The 19,955-nt window shown below is 38.4% G+C and overlaps 1 protein-coding gene across 3 annotated transcripts in view; it reads right to left on the minus strand.

The window, feature by feature from the left end:
- Positions 1–6,542: 6,542 nt before the first annotated feature.
- osbpl10b (oxysterol binding protein-like 10b) overlaps positions 6,543–19,955 on the minus strand; it is a 259,812-nt gene continuing 246,399 nt past the window's right edge. For 2 of the 3 annotated variants that reach the window (XM_087978586.1, XM_043719213.2), the window contains 2 exons: positions 16,439–16,592; positions 6,543–14,347 (listed from right to left, as the gene is read on the minus strand). In XM_087978586.1, coding sequence (XP_087834712.1) covers positions 14,300–14,347; positions 16,439–16,592 — 202 coding nt within the window. In that variant the 3' untranslated portion in view covers positions 6,543–14,299. The remainder of the gene's footprint in view (positions 14,348–16,438; positions 16,593–19,955) is intronic. The other variant, XR_006315905.2, reaches the window with a different exon arrangement.

Raw genomic sequence — 19,955 nt, forward strand, 5'->3', positions numbered from 1 at the left:
GTTCCGTCACTGGCATTGGAAGGACTGCCAGAGACCAGGCCACCTGCTCAGCCCAGATAGATTTGTCAGGGTCATTGGTCAACTTGACACAAGGACTGCAGAGCTGCAGCAATGCACTCAGGACCCAATGGCCTCAGACATGCAAGTGTCTGGATGCCTCCACGGACAGGTTGGCAGCTGAAACAGACAAAGTCGAGAATGTGGTGTTGGAAAAGCACAGCAGATCAGGCAGCATCCGAAGAGCAGGAGAATCAATGTTTCAGGCACAAGCCCTTCATCACGCTGGCTGAAATGGACAGCCAGGGCCAACAGTCTCAGAGCTCTCCAGATCTTCACACAGAGCTACACTCCATCACTCATTGATTCTCAGCATCAGTGGCAAAGTGACAGGGAAATGAGGGACCTTAACCTTATTCCAGATGGCTCTTCCTCAAAAGGAGGTACGGTTGGTCTGTAGGCACCAAGCCTGAAAAGGAAATAGGTACAGACCCCTCACCCAAAGTTGCTTCTCAGGACAGTCTGAATAGGGAGTTGGCCCTTCTACCTTTATCCTCCCAGTCACTCTCAGCTCTGTGAGAGATCAAGCTGAGGAGAATGCATCTAACCTTGGCATTCCCCTGAGCCTGTCCGGGCCTTCTAGAAATAAGTGTCCCTGAACCTCAAGATTAACACGGGAGGGTTTAAGCTAGAGTGGAAGGGAGCCGGGAACCAGAGCAGCAGGTCAGCAGTGGAGGGATTAAGGGGAGGGTAGATGTCAGAACCAGTAAGTCAGAAAGGAAGGAACAACAGGCACAGACATGTAAATGAACACAATGGTACAACGGACTGCAGTGTGTTTATTTCAACACAAGGAGTATTATAGGTAAGCCAAGTGAGCTTAGAGCCTGTCTCAGTACACGAGACTATGAGGTGGCCATTACAGAGACTTGGTTGAGAGAAGGACAAGACTGGCTGCTCAATGTTCCAGGGTTGTGTTGTTTTAGATGAGATTGAGAGGAAGGTAAAAGAGGTGCAAGAGTTGCATTACTAATCAGGGAGAATGTTACATCTACACTCAGAGGAGACATACTAGAGGGTTCATCCACGAAGTAATATGGGTAGAGCTCAAAAACAAGATGGATGCAATCACTCTGATAGGATTATATTATAAGCCCCCCCGCCCCGCCCCCAACAGCCGAGACTTTGAGGGAACAAATATGTAGGTAAATTATGGAAAGCTGCCATAACAAAAGTGTTGTCATAATGGGCCCACTTTAACTTCCCCAATATTAACTGGACTCCCTTACAGAAAGGGGCTTAGATGGGACAGAATTTGTTAAATGTATCCAAGAAGATTTCTTGAAACTGTATGTGGATAGTCCAACTAGAGGACGGGACCATACTGACCTTGTCTTTGCTAATGAGCCTGGCCGGGTGACTGACCTTTCAGTGGAAGAGTATTTTGGAAACAGTGATCACAACATCTTAAGTTTTAAGATAGCTATGAATAAGGATACGTCAGAAGCTTGTGGGGTGGTACTAAATTGGGGGAAGGCAAAGTACATGTGTTAGGCAGGAATTAGGGAGTATTAATTAGGAGGAACATTTATCAGGCAAGTTTCCATTTGGGCTTCATTAAAGATCTACTAATCTGAGTTTAGTACCACCATGCTCCAATAGGAGAAAGGACAAGGGTGGCAAGATAAGGGACCCTTGGATATTGAAGGTGGTTGTGAATTTAGTCAAAAGAGGAAAAGCAGCCGAGGATAAATCTGCTCTGGCCCTGGGGACTTATCAATCTTAATGTTTTCCAAAATTTCCAGCACGTCAACTTCATTAATTTTGATTTGATCAAGCCTATATCCCAGCTCCTCAAAGTTCTCATTCACAAGGTATCTTTCCATTGTGAAAACCGAAGCAAAAAACTCATTTAGGGCTTCCCCTATCTGCTCAGACTCCATGCACAAGTTCCCTACGCTATCCCTTATCGGCCCTACCTTCTCCCTGATCATTCTCTTATTCCTCACGTATGAGTAAAATACCTTTGGGTTCTCCCTAATCCTTCTTACCAAGCCTTTTTTGTGCTCCCTCCTGGTTCTCCTCACTCCATTTCTGAGCTCCTTTCGAGCAAGCCTGTAATCCTCGAAAGCTGTGCTAGATCTTTGCTTCCTCCACCTTACATAAGTTGCCTTCTTCCTTTTGACGAGAAGCTCCTCTGTTCTCATCATCCAAGGTTCCTTAATCTTACCCCTTCTTGAATATCTCAGAGGAACAAATTGTTCATCGCTTGCAACAACTGCTCTTTCATGCTTTCCTTCATTGGTCAGAGTATTGAGTATAGGAGTTGGGATGTCCATGTTGTAGCAGTGCAGGACATTGGTTAGTCCACTTTTGGAATATTGTGTGCAATTCTGGTCTCCGTCCTACAAGAAGGATGTTATGAAACGTGAAAGGTTTCAGAGAAGATTTACAAGATGTTGCCTGAGTTGGAAGATTTGAGCTAAAGAGAGAGGCTGAATAGGCTGGAGCTGTTTTCCCTAGAGTGTTGGAGGCTGAGGAGTGACCTTATCGAGGTTAATAAAATCATGAGGGCAATGGATAGAATAAATAGACAAGGTTTTTTCCCTGGGGTAGGGGAGTCCAGAACTAGAGTACATAAGTTTAGGATGAGGGGGAAAAATTTGAAAGGGATGTAAGGGGCAACTTTTTCACACAGCAGCTGGTGCATGTATGGATTGAGTTGCCAGAGGAAGTGGTGGAGGCTAGGACAAATACAATATTTAAAAGGCATCGAGATGGGTATATGAATCGGAAGGGTTTAGAGGGATATGGGCCAAGTGCTGACAAATGGGACTAGATTAGGTTAGGATATCTGGTCAGCATGGACAAGTTTGACCGAAGGGTCTGTTTTCATGCTGTACATCTCAATGACTCTATGACAATCAATGTCAGAGCAGGCTGAATGGTTCACTCCTGTTCCTGGTTTCTGAGGTTTTTTTTGCCCAGGTTTAACACAACCAAATAACGTATTCCCTATTGTTACATAATCAATCAATGGCATTGTTGGTTAATCATTGAGACATTGTTGGTATAATTTCCATGCTGAAAATGTGTTGCTGGAAAAGCGCAGCAGGTCAGGCAGCACCCAAGGAACAGGAGAAGCGACGTTTCGGGCATAAGCCCTTCCTCAGGGCTTATGCCCGAAACGTCGATTCTCCTGTTCCTTGGATACTGCCTGACCTGCTGCGCTTTTCCAGAAACACATTTTCAGCTCTGATCTCCAGCATCTGCAACCCTCACTTTCTCCTCGGTATAATTTCCATTCCAAATACCGTGATTTTACATTGATGATGTCTATCCAAGGTGAAAAAAGCTGATATTTCTTTGGCTATATCAGTTAATTGAACTTGTCAATATTATTTTAACCAGTCAATTTCTGTTACAAACAATGCTTGTCCAATCTTCTCAATAGTTTCCCAATCATGGAATCTAATGTGATACTGTTTGTTTTCACGTTGTATATCAACTATAATAAAGTCAAACATTGTGAGGATCTGGTTTTAGCAGCTTCACAATAGGCTGATCTATTTTTGTTTGATCAATATTTTATTTTCTCTATTCTACCCTTGGTTGTAATGCAAGTTTATCTTTAATTATCATCTAAGGCTGGAAACCTTCATTAGAAATGCACATATCAACAAACTCTATACCACTCACAAATCTAAAGTGAAACTAAAACCAGGTCTTTACTTCTTAATATGCACAATACATAATTACAAATAAATATTAAAGCTATACATGTTTCTGTCCATTTCAAAATTCAAGTTTCCAAATAACAAGCAATTATAAAGACAAATGGAATCTATTGCAAGGGTTATTTTGTTATGAATGTTTTACTGTAGTTGTACTGGATAGTGATGAAACAAATGCAGAGGAATAATGTGCAAAATCTTGGTTGTCTTCTTTAAAAGATACAATTGCACTAACAGTAGTTCAGAGAAGGGATTGCTGGGATAAAATCTTGTAAAGAAACATTGGCTAGATTGGGTCAGTATTTAGTTTAGAAGAATGAGAATGAATGCAAGCTTTGGAGGGGACTTGCAGAATGCTGAGAGGACATTTCAACTTAAGGGAAAGATGAGTAGTGGCTGACACAGTTTAAAGGATCCCACAATTAAGACAGAAAGGAGAATTCCTATTTTTCTCTGTCTGACGATTGTTAGAAGAATTCTCTTCTGCAGAGAGAAGTCTAGGCTGGGTAATTGAATAACTTTAGGCCGAGTTTGATTCTCTCTTTAATCAAGAAACAGTCAAAGGCTATGGAAGTAGACAGGATTGTAGAATTGATGCCTCAAACAGATCATCCATAGTTTTGTAAATAATGTACAGGCTTCAGGGGCAGTGGCCTGCTTCCACACAGTAGGGATTCTACGTCTAATTCATAAGTTTGTATGAATGCAGTAGATAATTATTCAACTTTGGGTTTTCAATGTTCTGGCTCATCATCAACAATCTTTCATTTCCAAAGCCTTCATGTCTACTTTCAACAGGATTTCAAATCCTCCAATATTTTACTAGGCTCCAAACTCCTGCACACTTCTGCAAATAACCTAGGAATGAAATCTTAGGAGCAATTAAAAAAAAATCAGCATTAATTTTACGATCTCCTCTCCACCTGCTGAAGTAGGGAAGGGGATTATAAAATAAAGCTGGCAGCTATTCCAGTCATGTTCTAACCCACCACCAACCTGTCCCCCATGTTATGGTAGGTGGGGAAGGCATCAGATCGGTTCACCAGCAGCCTCTTGGGTGGGGATCCCTCACTATCACATACTGCATCTCACATTTGCCAGTGTGTTGAGTATCAAAAGCAAACCCCATTCCTTTGTCTCCCACCCTCCCTTTCCAGTGATCACATTCTACCTTAACTCACCTGTCACTTGGGATTAATTTGCAATGCTAGGACTTAGATGTGTGCAGTACTGCAATCGTCAGATTGGTTGGTAGTTCTGGACAAGCAGGATTGAAGAGGACTTGATTGCATCGGGTGTTTACATGGAAATGACAAGGACCTCCTGCCGATCAGAGGACGAGATACTGGTCAGCCTCAAGGAAATTCTACCCAGTATAAAATGGTTATGGGTCTGAGAATAACCATCAATTTATTTGTTTTTAGTATGCTGTTCAATTGGCTATTCTACATCAAGCTGGCTACAATGAGGTGGTGATGGCCTAGTGGTATCATCACTTGGACTGTTAATCCAGAGACCCAGGTAATGTTCAGGGAACCTGGATTTGAATCCTGCCATGGCAGATGATGATATCTGAATTCAGTAAATACAGAGTCCATGAATCCATTGTTGATTTTTTTTGAAAAACCTATCTGGTTCACAAATATACTTTAGGGAAAGAAACCACCACCCTTACCTGGTTTGGCCTACATATGGCTCCAGATCCACAGTAATGTGGTTGGCTCTTAACAGTTCTCTAGACAATTAATGATGGATAATAAATGCTGGCCTAGCCAGCAACCCTCTCATTCCATGAATGTATAAGGGAAAAAAATAATTAATTTGCACAATAAGAAAAAAACGTACTCAGTACCATCTAGATGGGTAATCAAAATTCACATCAAGATAAGCATAGTCCCAATACATGCTTAGTACTAAGCAACCTCGTGCATAATAACACTTCAATATTTACATTTTGCAATAGTATTAATAACTGGATTTAAAATGCAATTTCTTTCAGACAGTGAGAATTTTGTGTTTGACAATTTTCAGTTTAGACTTATATACTAGTTCATTTGGCTGGATGGCCGGTTTGCAATGCAGTGACACAAAAACGTGGGTTCTATTCTCGCACCAGTTGAGATTATCATGAAGGACTCTCCAGCTCAACCTTATGGTGACCCTCAGGTTAAACAACCACCAACTGTCTTTCTTAAATGAGAGAGTAGCCCTATGTTCTGGTAGGACAATGGCAACTTTATAACAATTAAGGTTGTGTTTATTGCAGACGCCACCAATAGATGGCATAATGATTCCACATATATACACACAGACAGACACACAGAAAAATACTATGTTGTAGTGCTACATCACTGCACAATAACAAAGGGAAGTTCATGAAATATATTTGTGATAAATAGATGAGAACGTGGCATGGTTAGTGGGGAGCCAAGGGTGCAGCCAGCAATGGATGCAGAACCTCCAGCTCTACAATAAGGGGCAAACACTATTTCTGATTCCAGTGCAGTGTGAGCACATAGTAGTGTGTCAATAACATCAATTCCCTGTTCAAGTGTGTTGGCAGGAGATAGATGGAATAGTTAATTTTAATACTAAATTTAATTCTAAACATTTCCTGAGATTTTACAGCATAAAGTACAATCAGAACTGGCTGGCCTGAAAACTATGTTTATGCTCCACAACTAACTTTCTTGCTTATGTTTTTTTCATAAGAGGATGTAGGACAACCTTTTTTACATGGAGAGTTGGCAAGAAAATTGAGTAAAGGTTGGTCCATGAGAAACAGGAAAGATATTTAAAATCTGGATGAACAACAACGGAAAATCAATAAAAGATAAAATGTGACTGCCAAGTCATATTTATTACTAAATCAAAAACAGTATTATAAATCATCTTCACGCCATTGTAATTTACTTTGCTATATAACAAAAGGAGTGTTGCATAGGTTCAAAGCACATGTAATAGTTTGGTTGATGTTAATTTGCGAATTGCAAGCCGCACAGGTTAAACTTATTACACGCCTACATTCGAAAGAATGTAATTTAGTTAAAGCCATTTGACTGGCATAATGAAAAGTAACTGTTGTGGAATTAATTATGGACTTACAAATGCTGAGAAAAAGAACATTGTGTTAGTGCTTAAAAATATTCTAGAGAATACAAACTAAATGTCAGCTTAGTCAGGAATGAAACCAAACATTTTACACTTAGCAACACACCATAATGAAAGCTAATGAAGATTGATATCAAAAGGTAACACTCTGATAGACTGAGCGCAGACATTGATAACAAATGATTAAAAGTTATGCAGTGATATGCAATTTAACATTTAGTCAAGGAGACTGTTAATACTGCAACTTCCATTTCTGTAGTAAATTTAATTCTGTAGTAATGTCCACACAAATTAATTTTTAAACTAACAGAGTCAAGTAGGTCACATCTATGTTTCCATCGTTCAACAAACAGCAGAGCCTCACGTAGAAAAGTTCCAACTGGTACCACTGAATTTCTGAACTGTATGGAAGCTCCATTTAATAAGGCATTCATAGAAACCTCACATGGTTTCTTGTACAATAAATAGTTTTCAAACAATTAACAGATAGATTGTAGTAGATTGCATTAAGCTTTTGCTTTCCAAACAATTTACATACAAACGTATGATACTGCCCCTTTAAATTATAAATAATAGACTTCCAGTATTGTATTCATTTGGAAAAAAAAATCAATATTTATTGCAAAGTTAAGAGACATAACTGCTTTGTTGCAGAACAATGATATGCTTGTTTATTCTTAATAGGTCTTTATACTTTGATTAATTCAAATCTACAAGATTAATCCAGGGTCATACTATAGGGGACAGTAAATTGTTTTTGCGTATTTTACTTATTAATAAACTAGTTCAATTTCAAAAAGATCAACCAAAGGTCAATGAAGTAACCTTCACAAAAAGAGGAGAGTTGAATTTGAATACAGCATATTGTAAGTTTGCTGCTTAGTTTGTGCATGAACGCAAGACAGATTTGCAACAAGACAGTAGTTATAATTTGTAAAATTAAAGGATCTTTATTTTACTTAACTGTCATTATAACACCCTTCATCCTTCAAAATGAGTTATAATATTTTAATTTAACTTCTCTTTGCTCCTAAATATCCATTAACAAAAATAAACACAAAGGGATCAACAGGAGCAAATTACTGTAGATACTGGAATCTGTACAGAAAACAACAAATGCTGGAGATCACAGCAGGCCAGGCAGAATCCATGGAGATACAACGAGCTAACACTTCATCAGCAAGTGCGTCCACGTGACACTGTCTTGGTAATACAATCGCTCATATAGTTGCAGCACACTTACTGAATGTTTATTCATGGAAGCTTAACAAATAAAATTTACAGTTGACATTAAGCTCGCCACTATTTTGCCGTCAGCTAATAGATATTGAGATCAAAAAGGTAGCTAAGTATGGAAACGAGTGAAGATTATCATCTAAGCTAAAAACTAAACCCACAGTTTCTGTCCAAGAGCTAAAGTGAAAACTTAATTCCAGTAAAATGAGCAATGCAGTTAGGAGCATAATTTTAAGAGTATTACTTAGAATTTCCAAATACAAGATAATGGAAAGAAAATGGTATCTCAAAACAAACTTAAGGCTTAGTTCCTGATGGTTTGCCGATAAAATCAACTTATTGGCCCAAATCTAAATATTCTTCAAACAAGTGTACTTATCATGAAACAATTAAATGCTTTTAAGTGATTGGCAGATTTAATGTCTCAAACTCTGTCTAACAACTTGATAGGCTATCTGGAAGTGATGCATGATCTAAGTTAGAGGAGGATGGATAACTCGATCATTCTACCTGCCATATTAAGCAACTGTCAAAGGTAGAAACATAGTTTCAGCCAGGTGTATGAACTGTGAAATATTTTTACTGTAACAGTATTGTGATAGTTTGAAATTATAGGCATGGTCAATTGGATACTTCTATTCCGGTAGTTGGCTGTCTGAATTTCATTCAGAGTTTTGAATTCTATTTTGAATTCTATCACAAATATTAACATTAAATTGAATAGATTCAGACATTCCAAAACACAAATTAAAAATTCCAGTCCAGATATTCTAATCTGATGGGTACTGTTAATCAGACCTATTTTCACCACTGCACACTGGGTTCACTTTATTAAATTTCCAATTCATTAGTGTTCATTAAGTAAGCATTATTGAAAGTTTCTAATTTTTTTTAAATGAACTATCATACTGTACTAAAAGCGTGTGCATTTATTTCACTCACATTGCTTACAACTTACTCTGGCTTAGTTTATTACAATCACTATTCACCTTAGTTTCACTTCCTGATGTGAATGGTGCATTGAGATTACATGACACAGCACTGATTTCTTTTGGAAGTTGAAAAAATTGTTCAAACCCTGTAGCATATTAAATGAAAAGCACAAACTCAGCCATTAAATTTGAGACCAAAGTACAGAGGAAAAAAATTGACAGATATTGTAATTAATCATCTTTTAGGAACTTGTTTAAAGTTAGATATAATTAGAAGCCGTTGATTGTTTCTTCTCCAGGAGCTGACACTCCAGCATTAGCTGAATAGATCATTCGCAAACAAACAAGTAAAATAACCAAGTTTTCAATTAAGTCTAAATGTTGCACACACAAACAATGCAAGTTACAAACTCTTATTTGCACAGGTATGAACTCATGAATATTTGGCACAGTTGATGGGGTTAAAGTAGAAGAGAAAAGCAAAGGATTAATCCTCTTAAAAGAACTACTTAATGCAAATAATTTCCTGTTGCACATTTTAAACAGATCCTGTACAGGAAGCTCAAAATGTGAAAGCCATTTTTCACCGGCTTTCATTATTTCATCATTCCTTGTTTTAACTGAACCCTAACAATTTAGAAATAGCACTAGGGTAAAATAATTCTCTGGCACCTACTGCACAAGTTAATCTGAAGGTCTTTCTCCCATGTGACAATTAATGGGACAATGGCAGCAGTTGTAAGACAGTCAATAAACATTTTAACAAACTGTTTACATTTGATTAGAGAACAGTAAGTGGAATTATTGAACAAAAAAAGCTGTTTTGGAACAATTGTATTGATTTACTTAACTCTATTACCTCAGGTAAGGTAATACAACCATTGATGAAAGTGGATGGTAAGAAAAACAGTACACACAAGGTACAGAATCCAATATAAGGAAAACTTTCAGGGCCAAGGGCCTTAGGTCAATCAAAGCCTCAGACACTTGCCTCAAAACGTGTAAATTAATTAAGATTTGTTATTCTTATAATCTTTCTTTAGATGCATTAAATTATTAATTTAACTCCTTTGTTAAAAAATATGCTAATTCTTAACATATCTATGCTTTCCCGTCCAATTCCATGAATGTTTACCTATTTCCAGCTAAGAGAGCAGGAAGGTGGCCGATCTTCAGTCTACAACCAAACCTGTTGAGCAGTTGACCTCTGACGTACACTGAGAAGCTGTTGTTTTCAGCTGCCCCATAGCTTTCCCATCATTAAGAAAATTGCTTACAACTAGAAATCAATTAGTTTTCAAAGGAATGAAATCAAACATGAACCATGTAGCAATTCTATGTTGAAGTAATACCATATCTGTAGATATGGATAGCATGGTGGCTCAGCACTGCTGCTTCACAGTACCAGGGACATGGTTTTGAATCCACCCTCGAGTAACTGTGTGGAGTTTACACATTCTCCCCATGGGTTTCCTCCAATAATCCAAAACCATGCAGGCTAATTGGATTAACCAAGAGAAATGCATAGTTAAGGGTCGGTCTCGGTGGGATGCTCTTCGGAGGGCTGGTGTGGGCTGGATGGGCCAAATGGCCTGCTTCCACACCATAAGGATTCTATGATTTTAATATTGAAATTTAATTTGACCACACAAATACAGTATTATGCTGAATCTGTTAATTTTTATCCATGGAATGAGTGGGCATAATATTGTAAATATATGTTTACAATGATAGGTTGAATGAACAAGGGTGACTAATTAGTGACTTTATATTGCACAAAATATTTCTTACTCAAGACCTTTATTTTTATAAACAAGCAATGCTGGCTTGATTTTCTGCTTGATGGCCAAAGAAGCAAAGGTCAATTGTTGTGGCACACTACCACTTGTCATTTGCTTTTTGTCCTGTGTCACAATGAGTTATTGCAAATATCCTACTGCTTACTCAAAATTACAATTTTCTGAATGGAGATTCTGTCAAGTACATGATAGCAGCACCAAGCAGATGGTATTGCTTCACCTTCCTGTTCTGGAAAATTGCATCATGCTGATCTGTTCATGCTGTATAACTCCTCACAATATTGTTACATAAACCATTTGCTTAGGAGTCATAGAGAAGTTGATAATCACATAGTTTTTTTACAATCTGGTAAAATTATGTAATTTTAGCAGATTGCACAACGTTTATGTGATCTTACCAGATTATATAAACCCTCCCCCTCCATGAGTTAGTGACACATGGCATGGTTCAATACGACAAAAAGCAGTAGCCCTCCAATGTCTTTATGACCATCAGGAAGTCTTTCAAATATGAGAATTGGTATTCACTGTCAAACCTAATTCTGAAGTCACACAACATTTGCCTTCACAAATAAACCCATTGGAATACAACTTGGTGTTGTGCGACTTCTGACTTTCTCCACTCTAGTCCAACAATAGCACCTCCACATTAAGCCTAATTCTGTCCTCCACTAACATTTAAATTTTGAGGCCAATTGTACTTTCCGTAATGTTAATTCGGTTGTGATCTACTGCAACCATCATTTTGAAATTCACATCACAGAAGAAAACAACATTATTCCAAAAATGATAAATGTTACATATAAAGTGATGATTTCAAATTAATACTTCTTATAAAAGTTGACACATATAAAAATGAAAAGAAAATGAATACATTTGGAACCTCCAACTATTTCAGCTTTAAGAAAACAAATTTAGAAAAGTACATCTTTTTACTCTTTTACCTTGAACTATACCTGACAGAGCTGAAAAGTTGAAAATTGAATTGAAAAGTTGAGATGTTATCTTAAATTCGTAGCAAAATTCAGTTAGATCACTTTTAAATACTTTGTGCAGTTTTGGTTGTCATATACTAAAAAGGAAAAAAATATATTATAGAGGGTGTAAAAATTATTACAAGGTTTATATCAAAACTACAAAGTTATACCTATCAGAAGAAATAAAAAATATTAGAGTCTGCTTTCTCTTGAAAAGAAAAGCCTGAAGGGTGACTCTATAGATATTTTTAAATGGTACAACAGAATAGACAAAGAGGTTGTTTCTGGGGAACATTAAAGAGTCATCTGGACTCGAAATGTTAGCTTGCTCTCTCCATGGATGTTGTCTGACCCACTGTGATATCCAGCATTTGTCGTCTTCAGTAGATATTGGCCTTCTGCATAAGGAAGGTAGAAGTCATCAATACAAGATAGTGATCAAGACATCAAATAGGAATTTTAAGAGAACTTGTTTAACACACGGAATTGTGACAAAGAATTTGCTTTGATAGAATAGAAATGAAGAAGGAGCGAATAGAGATAGGCTATATTCATAGAGTTAGACGAGAAAGAATGAGAAGAATTGTGAGTGGATCGTAAAATCAATAACAGACTATTAGACTGGTTGATCTTAGCTAAAGTGAATAGCTACGGTCTTTTTCCAAGGGTTGAGAGTGTGTGGCTGGATAAGCACAGCAGGTCAGGCAGATGAGTGTCCACAGCTTGAGGGCATAAGGGAAGAGGGGAGAAGGTTTAAAAGGAACGCAAGGGGCAACTTTTTCATGCAGAGGGTGGGGCCTGTATGGAATGAGCTGCCAGAGGAAGTGGTAGAGGCAGGTACAATTATAACATTTATAAAAGACATTTGGACACATACATGGCTAGGGAAGATTTGATGGGATATCGACCAAACACAGGTAAATGGGACTAGTTAGGTTTGGGATATGTGGTTGGCATAGATATGTTGGGCCAAAGGGTCTGTTTCTATGCTGTACGAGTATATATGAAATCTGCACTGAAGCGTTTTGAAGTACTGCAATGAAATGGCTGGTGACTTTTATTTTAGTAATTATATTATTTTGTGAATATCAGTGTCATCCCAACATTCACTAATGCCCTCTGCCTCTGTGAAAGGACATTTCTATTATGCTGCTTCTCCCCAGAATTAAATGTCACATTGTATCATAATACCATTAGAACTCACAGAGGTATAACTGAAATTTTTCCTAGCACCCAAAAATGACTTCTGTTCAAAAAATACAAACTTTAAGTGGACAGTCTAAAGTCAAACATGCCTGAACAATTGTTCTGAATTGAAACTTCCACATTTTTAGTGCAGTGACACAGTTTTTGAGATATCATTTTTTTAAAGTAGATACTGTGGAGCAAAATGCAGGTCCATGATAGAGGTCTGTGTTGACATACAGTTATATGCTTTCTATTAATTGCAAGGAGGTAACTTACTTGCTGGTGCATAGCTATGCAGAATTAGAAGAGTGCATAAAAATGAATTTATAAATGAATAAGGAATCACGAATAGATGCAAAGACAAGAAGAGATCTCAGACAAATGCATGGAATATTTTGATAATCATCTTCTCAGTCAGCCAGTCATTAGCAGTTCTTCTGAGCTTTAAATTATAAATTGAAAATAACTGCAACAGTACAGTTTACTACTGTTTTGTGTTTGAGACAAGGACACTTTTAAAACCCTTAGCCAGCTCAATTCTCCTAATTGTGTCTCTATTATTTTGAACATGAGGGGGTGCAGAAGGGGTATTAAAAGGATTAAAATAACTTTTTAAAGATCATTTTCAATGTACAGAAGTTTTACTGATTGCACATGGGAACTAAATAGCCCTTCTTCTTAGTTTATGGAAACTAGCAATTTCAGCCGCATATCACACCAGATACAGAAATGGCTGTGTTTCTTAGTAGATGCATGTGTTCAAAACGCTATTCATTTGGAATAACTTAAAAAAGAAACTAGGTGTTATGGCTTTACTTGCGCATGTGATGAAGCGCATCATAGCAATAAAAAGATCCATGTGCATAATAGTGCTGTATGCTATAATGCTTGTGTAATGGCATGCTCAATAATCATATTAAAACACTTTTGACAATGAATTACATCTTTTGGTTCATACATACAGCCGAAAGTGACTACATCAATGGCACATTTCTTTATATATGTGCAAAACAAGTCTTTGCAAGTGAAAAATATAAAATCTTGAAACAGTAAAATAAAATTTCTCCATCATTAACATTTCAATCTCTAACAAGCAGGTGCCAGTTGTGTACAGGACAGTGCCTGAATAAATTTGTTTTGGTGAACCTGCAACTATTTTAACTTAATACACAATACATGTCTTGTTTAATAAAAGTTCTTTTGCTTTATACAGCGTAGTCACTTTTTAACTTTTGTCTTATCATCATCACCTCAGAATCTTTTGCAGATGACAACAGCCAAATGAGAGGAAATCTGAGGTAGTGGCAAAAATTAAGGTGGATCTGTCAGCATTGTGTTTTCCAGAGGGGACTATGATACACCCAACCATCGCCCTAGTACAGAATGAAAAAGTTAGTTAATTCAATGGCAAATGAGGAAAGGCAACACATATAAGTAACAGCAAAAAAAATAATATTTGTTTATGGATGTAAAGTCACAGAAGCCATGATAAATGATATAATGAATTATGAATCACATTGTGAAGGGATACGAAGCCAGGTCAGACAGGAGGGAGTAGGTTTGGGTTTTAGGTCCAGGCAGACCATGTCCAAGGTGGGGTGGGTGTTCAGGTGCAGTCCAGGAAGTGGCATGAATGAGTTGGATTGGGTCCTGAAGAGAGTTTGGTCCAGGTCAGGGTTTGGGCAGTCTCTCTAACTTCTCCTTCATAACTATTAAAGTAAGAGAATCAGAACCTGAATCGGAGACACTGAAGTCTCTGATTCTAATTCAAGTTGGGGTATATTTTTTAAAAGAGGCTTGCAGATGCCAGGTAATCTTTCATCATAAGTTTCAACTTGCTGGTCAGTTACTGTATACTCTGTGTACAGATGCCCAACAGGAACCAACCTGTATTTTTCAGGGTATTTCTGGTCTCTGACTATCTAGATACCAGAAGATCTGGGCCATTCAAAAACATGCTGTGCACTTTAGCTAAATCACAAGCTCCAGAATGTTTTACAAAAAGAGTACTAATCAACTGACTGTTTCAAGAATACAGCTAAAACGCACTGGCATCAGTTGTTAACATATGTTTATTATGAATGCATCAAAGCAATTCAGAATATTCTGTTTTCCAGAAAGGGTTGACAAATTATGTGAGGAAAATTTTTTGAGTCAATTTTAAGGTGCAAGTAGCTAAAGGAATAAACCATGGAAAATATACAAAAATTTTACATAAGCCTTTGCTGACCACTTATTTAACCGTTTTTACAAATTGTAATGTCAATGGCCATCGTACATCTAAATACATGTATTGTACTTTCACAGAACCTCAAGTGCTTTATGACATTGAGACCAAGATGGGAAATACTTCTCATTGCAACATGAGCACATCCTAACTTTAGGAATGCTGATTTTTAAATTCTATGAAAATGCTAAACTATAACCCAGCCAGGAGGCAACACTCGCAAATATTTTATTTCATAAGTAATTAATCTTCTATGTCCTGCATGTATTTGCAAGTGATTTATTCTTCAAATGCTGAGGACAAAATTAAGTACACCACACACATTTTTAATTTTGCGCAAAGTATTATTGTGGTCCTTCAGCAGTCTGTCAATATAACAATTTTAAAAGGATAGGATTGAGTATAAGAGTAGAGTGGTGCTGGAAAAGCACAGCAGGTCAGGCAGCATCCGAGGAGCAGGAAAATCGACATCCTGATGATGGGCTTTTGTCCGAACATTGATTTTCCTGCTCCTTGGATGCTGCCTGACCTGCTGTGCTTTTCCAGCACCACTCTAATCTAGACTCTGATCTCCAGCATCTGCAGTCCTCACTTTCGCCTAGGATTGAGTATAAGGCAAATGATTTCCTCAATTCGCCTCTGACAGACAATGACAAAAGAATGGTTAGATTGAATTGAATGAAATGAAACATGTGAAATTTGATGATGGTAAGTTATTAACATAGCAAACAAACAAGTGATTTAACTAGTTTGAATTTTATTCTATCTACCAACAATATATCGTCAGTATTCGGCTTTGTTAAATGCATTCCTCAAAAGTAGCTATCTCAGCCAGAAATATGTTAAAACCACAGAATGGCGTCACTCCTTCTTATCACTGCACTCTTACAACTTTCTGAAAAATCAATACTTCTCTATCTCTGGCATCTCCTGCATTCCCACTCCCTGTCGCGCTTTCCGTGTTTTAGACACCAAACATCAAAATTCTTTCCCTAGACCTGTCCACTTCGCTCTACTCCTTTAAGATTTTCCTTAAGTCTTGTCTTAAAAAAACAGGACTCAAAGCTAAATAGGAAAACATGCACTAGTACAGATTGCTGAATGTCCATTGTGTAGAACCACTGCAGCTGTTAACCGAATATTAAAATTCATATAACCTATTGTCAGGTAGTGCAGGATATGCAGGGCTATTGAATGACTATGTATTCACTACTGACAATTAAGTTGCCACAATTACCTCTTTTTGAAAATACTTTGGCATCCAAAGAGTGTTTGATGCTGCTCGTTGTCTTTCCTCAGCTCTCTGCTGCTCCTCCAAAACGTGCTTGTTCTCAGTTGCTGCACTAATATTTCCAGCTTGTAGTGCATTGGTAACCTGTTCCCAAAGACGCCTAGAAAGGGATACATCAGAAATTTGGGCACTTTGAAAGATTCTCAGTTATTACATAAAGAATAACAACAGCAAATTTAGTGCCTGCAATTTTAATAGATTAATTCACTGCAAACTGAAAGAACAGCAACTCAGGAGAGAATAGGGCTCCTTAAAGATCAACGATGTCGTCTATGGATGGAACCATCGGGGATGGGAGTGATACTAAACAAATATTTCATGTCAGTTTCTACTGTGGAGAAAGAAATGGAGGTTAGGAAATTTGAGGTAATAAATATTGATGTCTTGAAAACAGTCCACATTACAGATAAGAAAGAGCTGGAAGTATTTTAAAAAAAACAAAGGTGATTAAATCTCCAGGACTTGAAAAGTGTATCCCAGGACTTTGTGGGAAGTTATGTAAGTAATTACCAGGCCCATAGCAGAGATATTTGCATTAATTATAGCCACAGGTGAGGTGCCAGAGGACTGGAGAGTGGCTAGTGTTGTGCTTTTATTTAACAAAGGATGTAAGGAGAAGCCTGGAAACTATAGTTTGACATCAGTGGTGGGTTAGTTGTTGGAGAGGATTCTGAGAGATAGGATTTATATACATGTGGAGCGGCAAGAACTATTTAGGGATAGTCAGCATAGCTTTGTGCATGGGAAATAGCATCTCACAAACTTGAGTTTTTGAGGACATAACCAAGAAGATTGATGAGGACAGAGCAGTAAACATTGTCTGCATGGACTTTAGTAAAGTCTTGGACAAGGTTCTGCATGGTAGACTAATTAGTCAAGTCTGATCACGTGGGATTTAAGGAGCGAATACCAATTAGATACAAATTGACTTGATCATAGGAGATAGAGGGTGGTGGAGGAGGATCGTTTGTGGGACTGGAGGCCTGTGACCAGCAGTGTTGTGCAGGGATTGGTGCTAGGTCCACTAGGGTTTGTAATTAATATAAATGAGTTGGATGAGAATTTAGGAGGCATGATTATTACATTTTTGGATAACACCTCAATTGGTGATATAGTCAATACTGAAGGTTATTAGAGATTACAAAGGGATCTTAATCAGTTGAGCCATGTGCTTAAGAGTGGCAGATAGTGTTTAATTTGGGTAAATGCAAGGTATTGCATTTTGGAAAAACAAATAAGGGTAGGATATATACAGTTAATGGCAGGGCTCTGGGCAGTGTTGTCAAACAGAAACACCTAGGGGCTCAGGTACATAGTTCTTTGGAAGTTGCATCGCAGGTAAACAGAGGGATTAAGAATGTATTTAGGACGCTTGCCTTCATTGCTCAGACCACTGAGTACAAGAGTTGGGACATCATGTTGTACAAAATGTTGGCTAGGACACTTTGGAGTACTGGTCACCCTGCTATTGGAAGGATATTACTATATTGGAAGATTCAGAAAAGATCTATCAGGATGTCACTGGCACTGTAGGGTTCGAGTTATAAGGATAGGCTGGGATTTCTTTCTCTGAAGTGTGGGAGATTGAAGGGTGACCTAATAGAAATTTATAAAATTATGAGGGGCATAGATAAGGTGAACAGCAAAAGTCTTTCCCTCGGGTGGGGATGTTCAAAAGGTCTGTTGTGACACAGAAGTCAAATCCCTCTGTTAAATAAAACTAACACCCCTGAAAAGCTCACCTCACCTTGTAATCTGCTAGAAATGTGAGGGAGTGAAAGTAAACCCCTAATTTCCACAGTTTACAGAAAAAATAACAACTTATTTTCCTAACATGAACAGTGAACAATAAACAAAAAGTATTAACAAATCTGAGCCCCCTTTTTGTTAACAAATCACTGTCTGACCCCAACTCTGTGGGCAGCACGGTGGCACACTGGTTAGCACTGCTGCCTCACAGCGCTGGAAACCCGGGTTCAATTCCTGCCTCAGGCGACTGACTGTGTGGAGTTTGCACGTTCTCCCCGTGTCTGCGTGGGTTTCCTCCAGGTGCTCCGGTTTCCTCCCACAGTCCAAAGATGTGCAAGTCAGGTGAATTGGCCATGCTAAATTGCCCGTAGTGTTAGGTAAGGGGTAAATGTAGGGGTATGGATGGGTTGCGCTTCGGCGGGTCGGTGTGGACTTGTTGGGCCGAAGGGCTTGTTTCCACACTGTAATGTAATGACCCCAGAGCTGCCTGACACAAGTTAAGACTATAACAAAGGTCAAAGCATTGCTAACCTCAGCAGGACTGGAGTCTTTAAGCTTGGTAGACCTCGTCAGAGCTGGCTCCACATATATCTTGGGATACTGACTTTACCCAAATAAAGACATCCCTACAATGATGAGATTAGGAATGATGTATGGGACACCAGGTTTTGGAGGTCAATATGATAAACCTCTGAAGTAATAACCCAGATCATAATTCAATGTACCAGTCTAATCTATGACTAACCTCTTGTGATAGTTATTGATAGCTATTGATACTTAGTGATAAGTATTCCTGCTTCTCCAAGTGCAAACTTGTAGAAACTCAGCTGTGATCAACTCTCTCTTTTCCAAATTCAGCCACTCTGCATACAGTTTCCTTGTTAATAAAGACCAATTGTTTTGTCGGAACAGGTATTTGACCTTTTGTTCAGTGTCGTAGAAATTAGCTCTCTCAGTCTTGTAGCTATTTTCAATCCACTACTACATTTGGCATAGAAAGCAAAAACCAGATATTCTGCAATAGGTTCTGTGGGGGATCAGAGGTTAGAGATGGACAGGCGCCACAAGGTAAGCTTTAACCTTGGGTCTCTCGCTCCTTTGGCTGGGTGCTGCGACCTCTTATCCCTTGCAGAGGACACCAACAGGTGATGGTTTCCAAATCGAAATTCTAAATTATTACAGTGGACTGTGATTTGAGCACAGTGGATCAGGGATCCAACTGTTGGCTAGCTAGGAAATCCGCATAGGAATTTTTTTTGTTTTTTTTAAACAATCAGAGGCACCCTTCCCTTTCAGATTGGGTGAGGGACTTTGGTTGCTTTTGGCACCAGGAATAATGAAGCGCTGTAGACTATAGATATGACCCTTAGATATGACCAAGTGTAATTCACCCTTGTTGTATGTGTTCTAAATATCCCGAACTAGCACGTAACCGACGTCTGGATCAGTGGTGCTGGAAGAGCACAGCAATTCAGGCAGCATCCAACGAGCTTGGATGCTGCCTGAATTGCTGTGCTCTTCCAGCACCACTGATCCAGAATCTGGTTTCCAGCATCTGCAGTTATTGTTTTTACCTCGTAACCTATGTCGCCTATCTACTGCATTAAACAATAAATAGGGCAAAGACATTTGGCCACTAGAGGACACTTGAGACCTAGAAAATTGCAAAATTGCCAATACAGCTATCTGGACGCAAGGTGCAGGCTCCTGGTGG

This window comes from Chiloscyllium plagiosum, unplaced genomic scaffold (genome assembly GCF_037043375.1).
Source record: "Chiloscyllium plagiosum isolate Xiang-an unplaced genomic scaffold, Cpla_swu_hap1 HiC_scaffold_34, whole genome shotgun sequence".
In the NCBI taxonomy this organism is placed as follows: Eukaryota; Metazoa; Chordata; class Chondrichthyes; order Orectolobiformes; family Hemiscylliidae; genus Chiloscyllium; species Chiloscyllium plagiosum.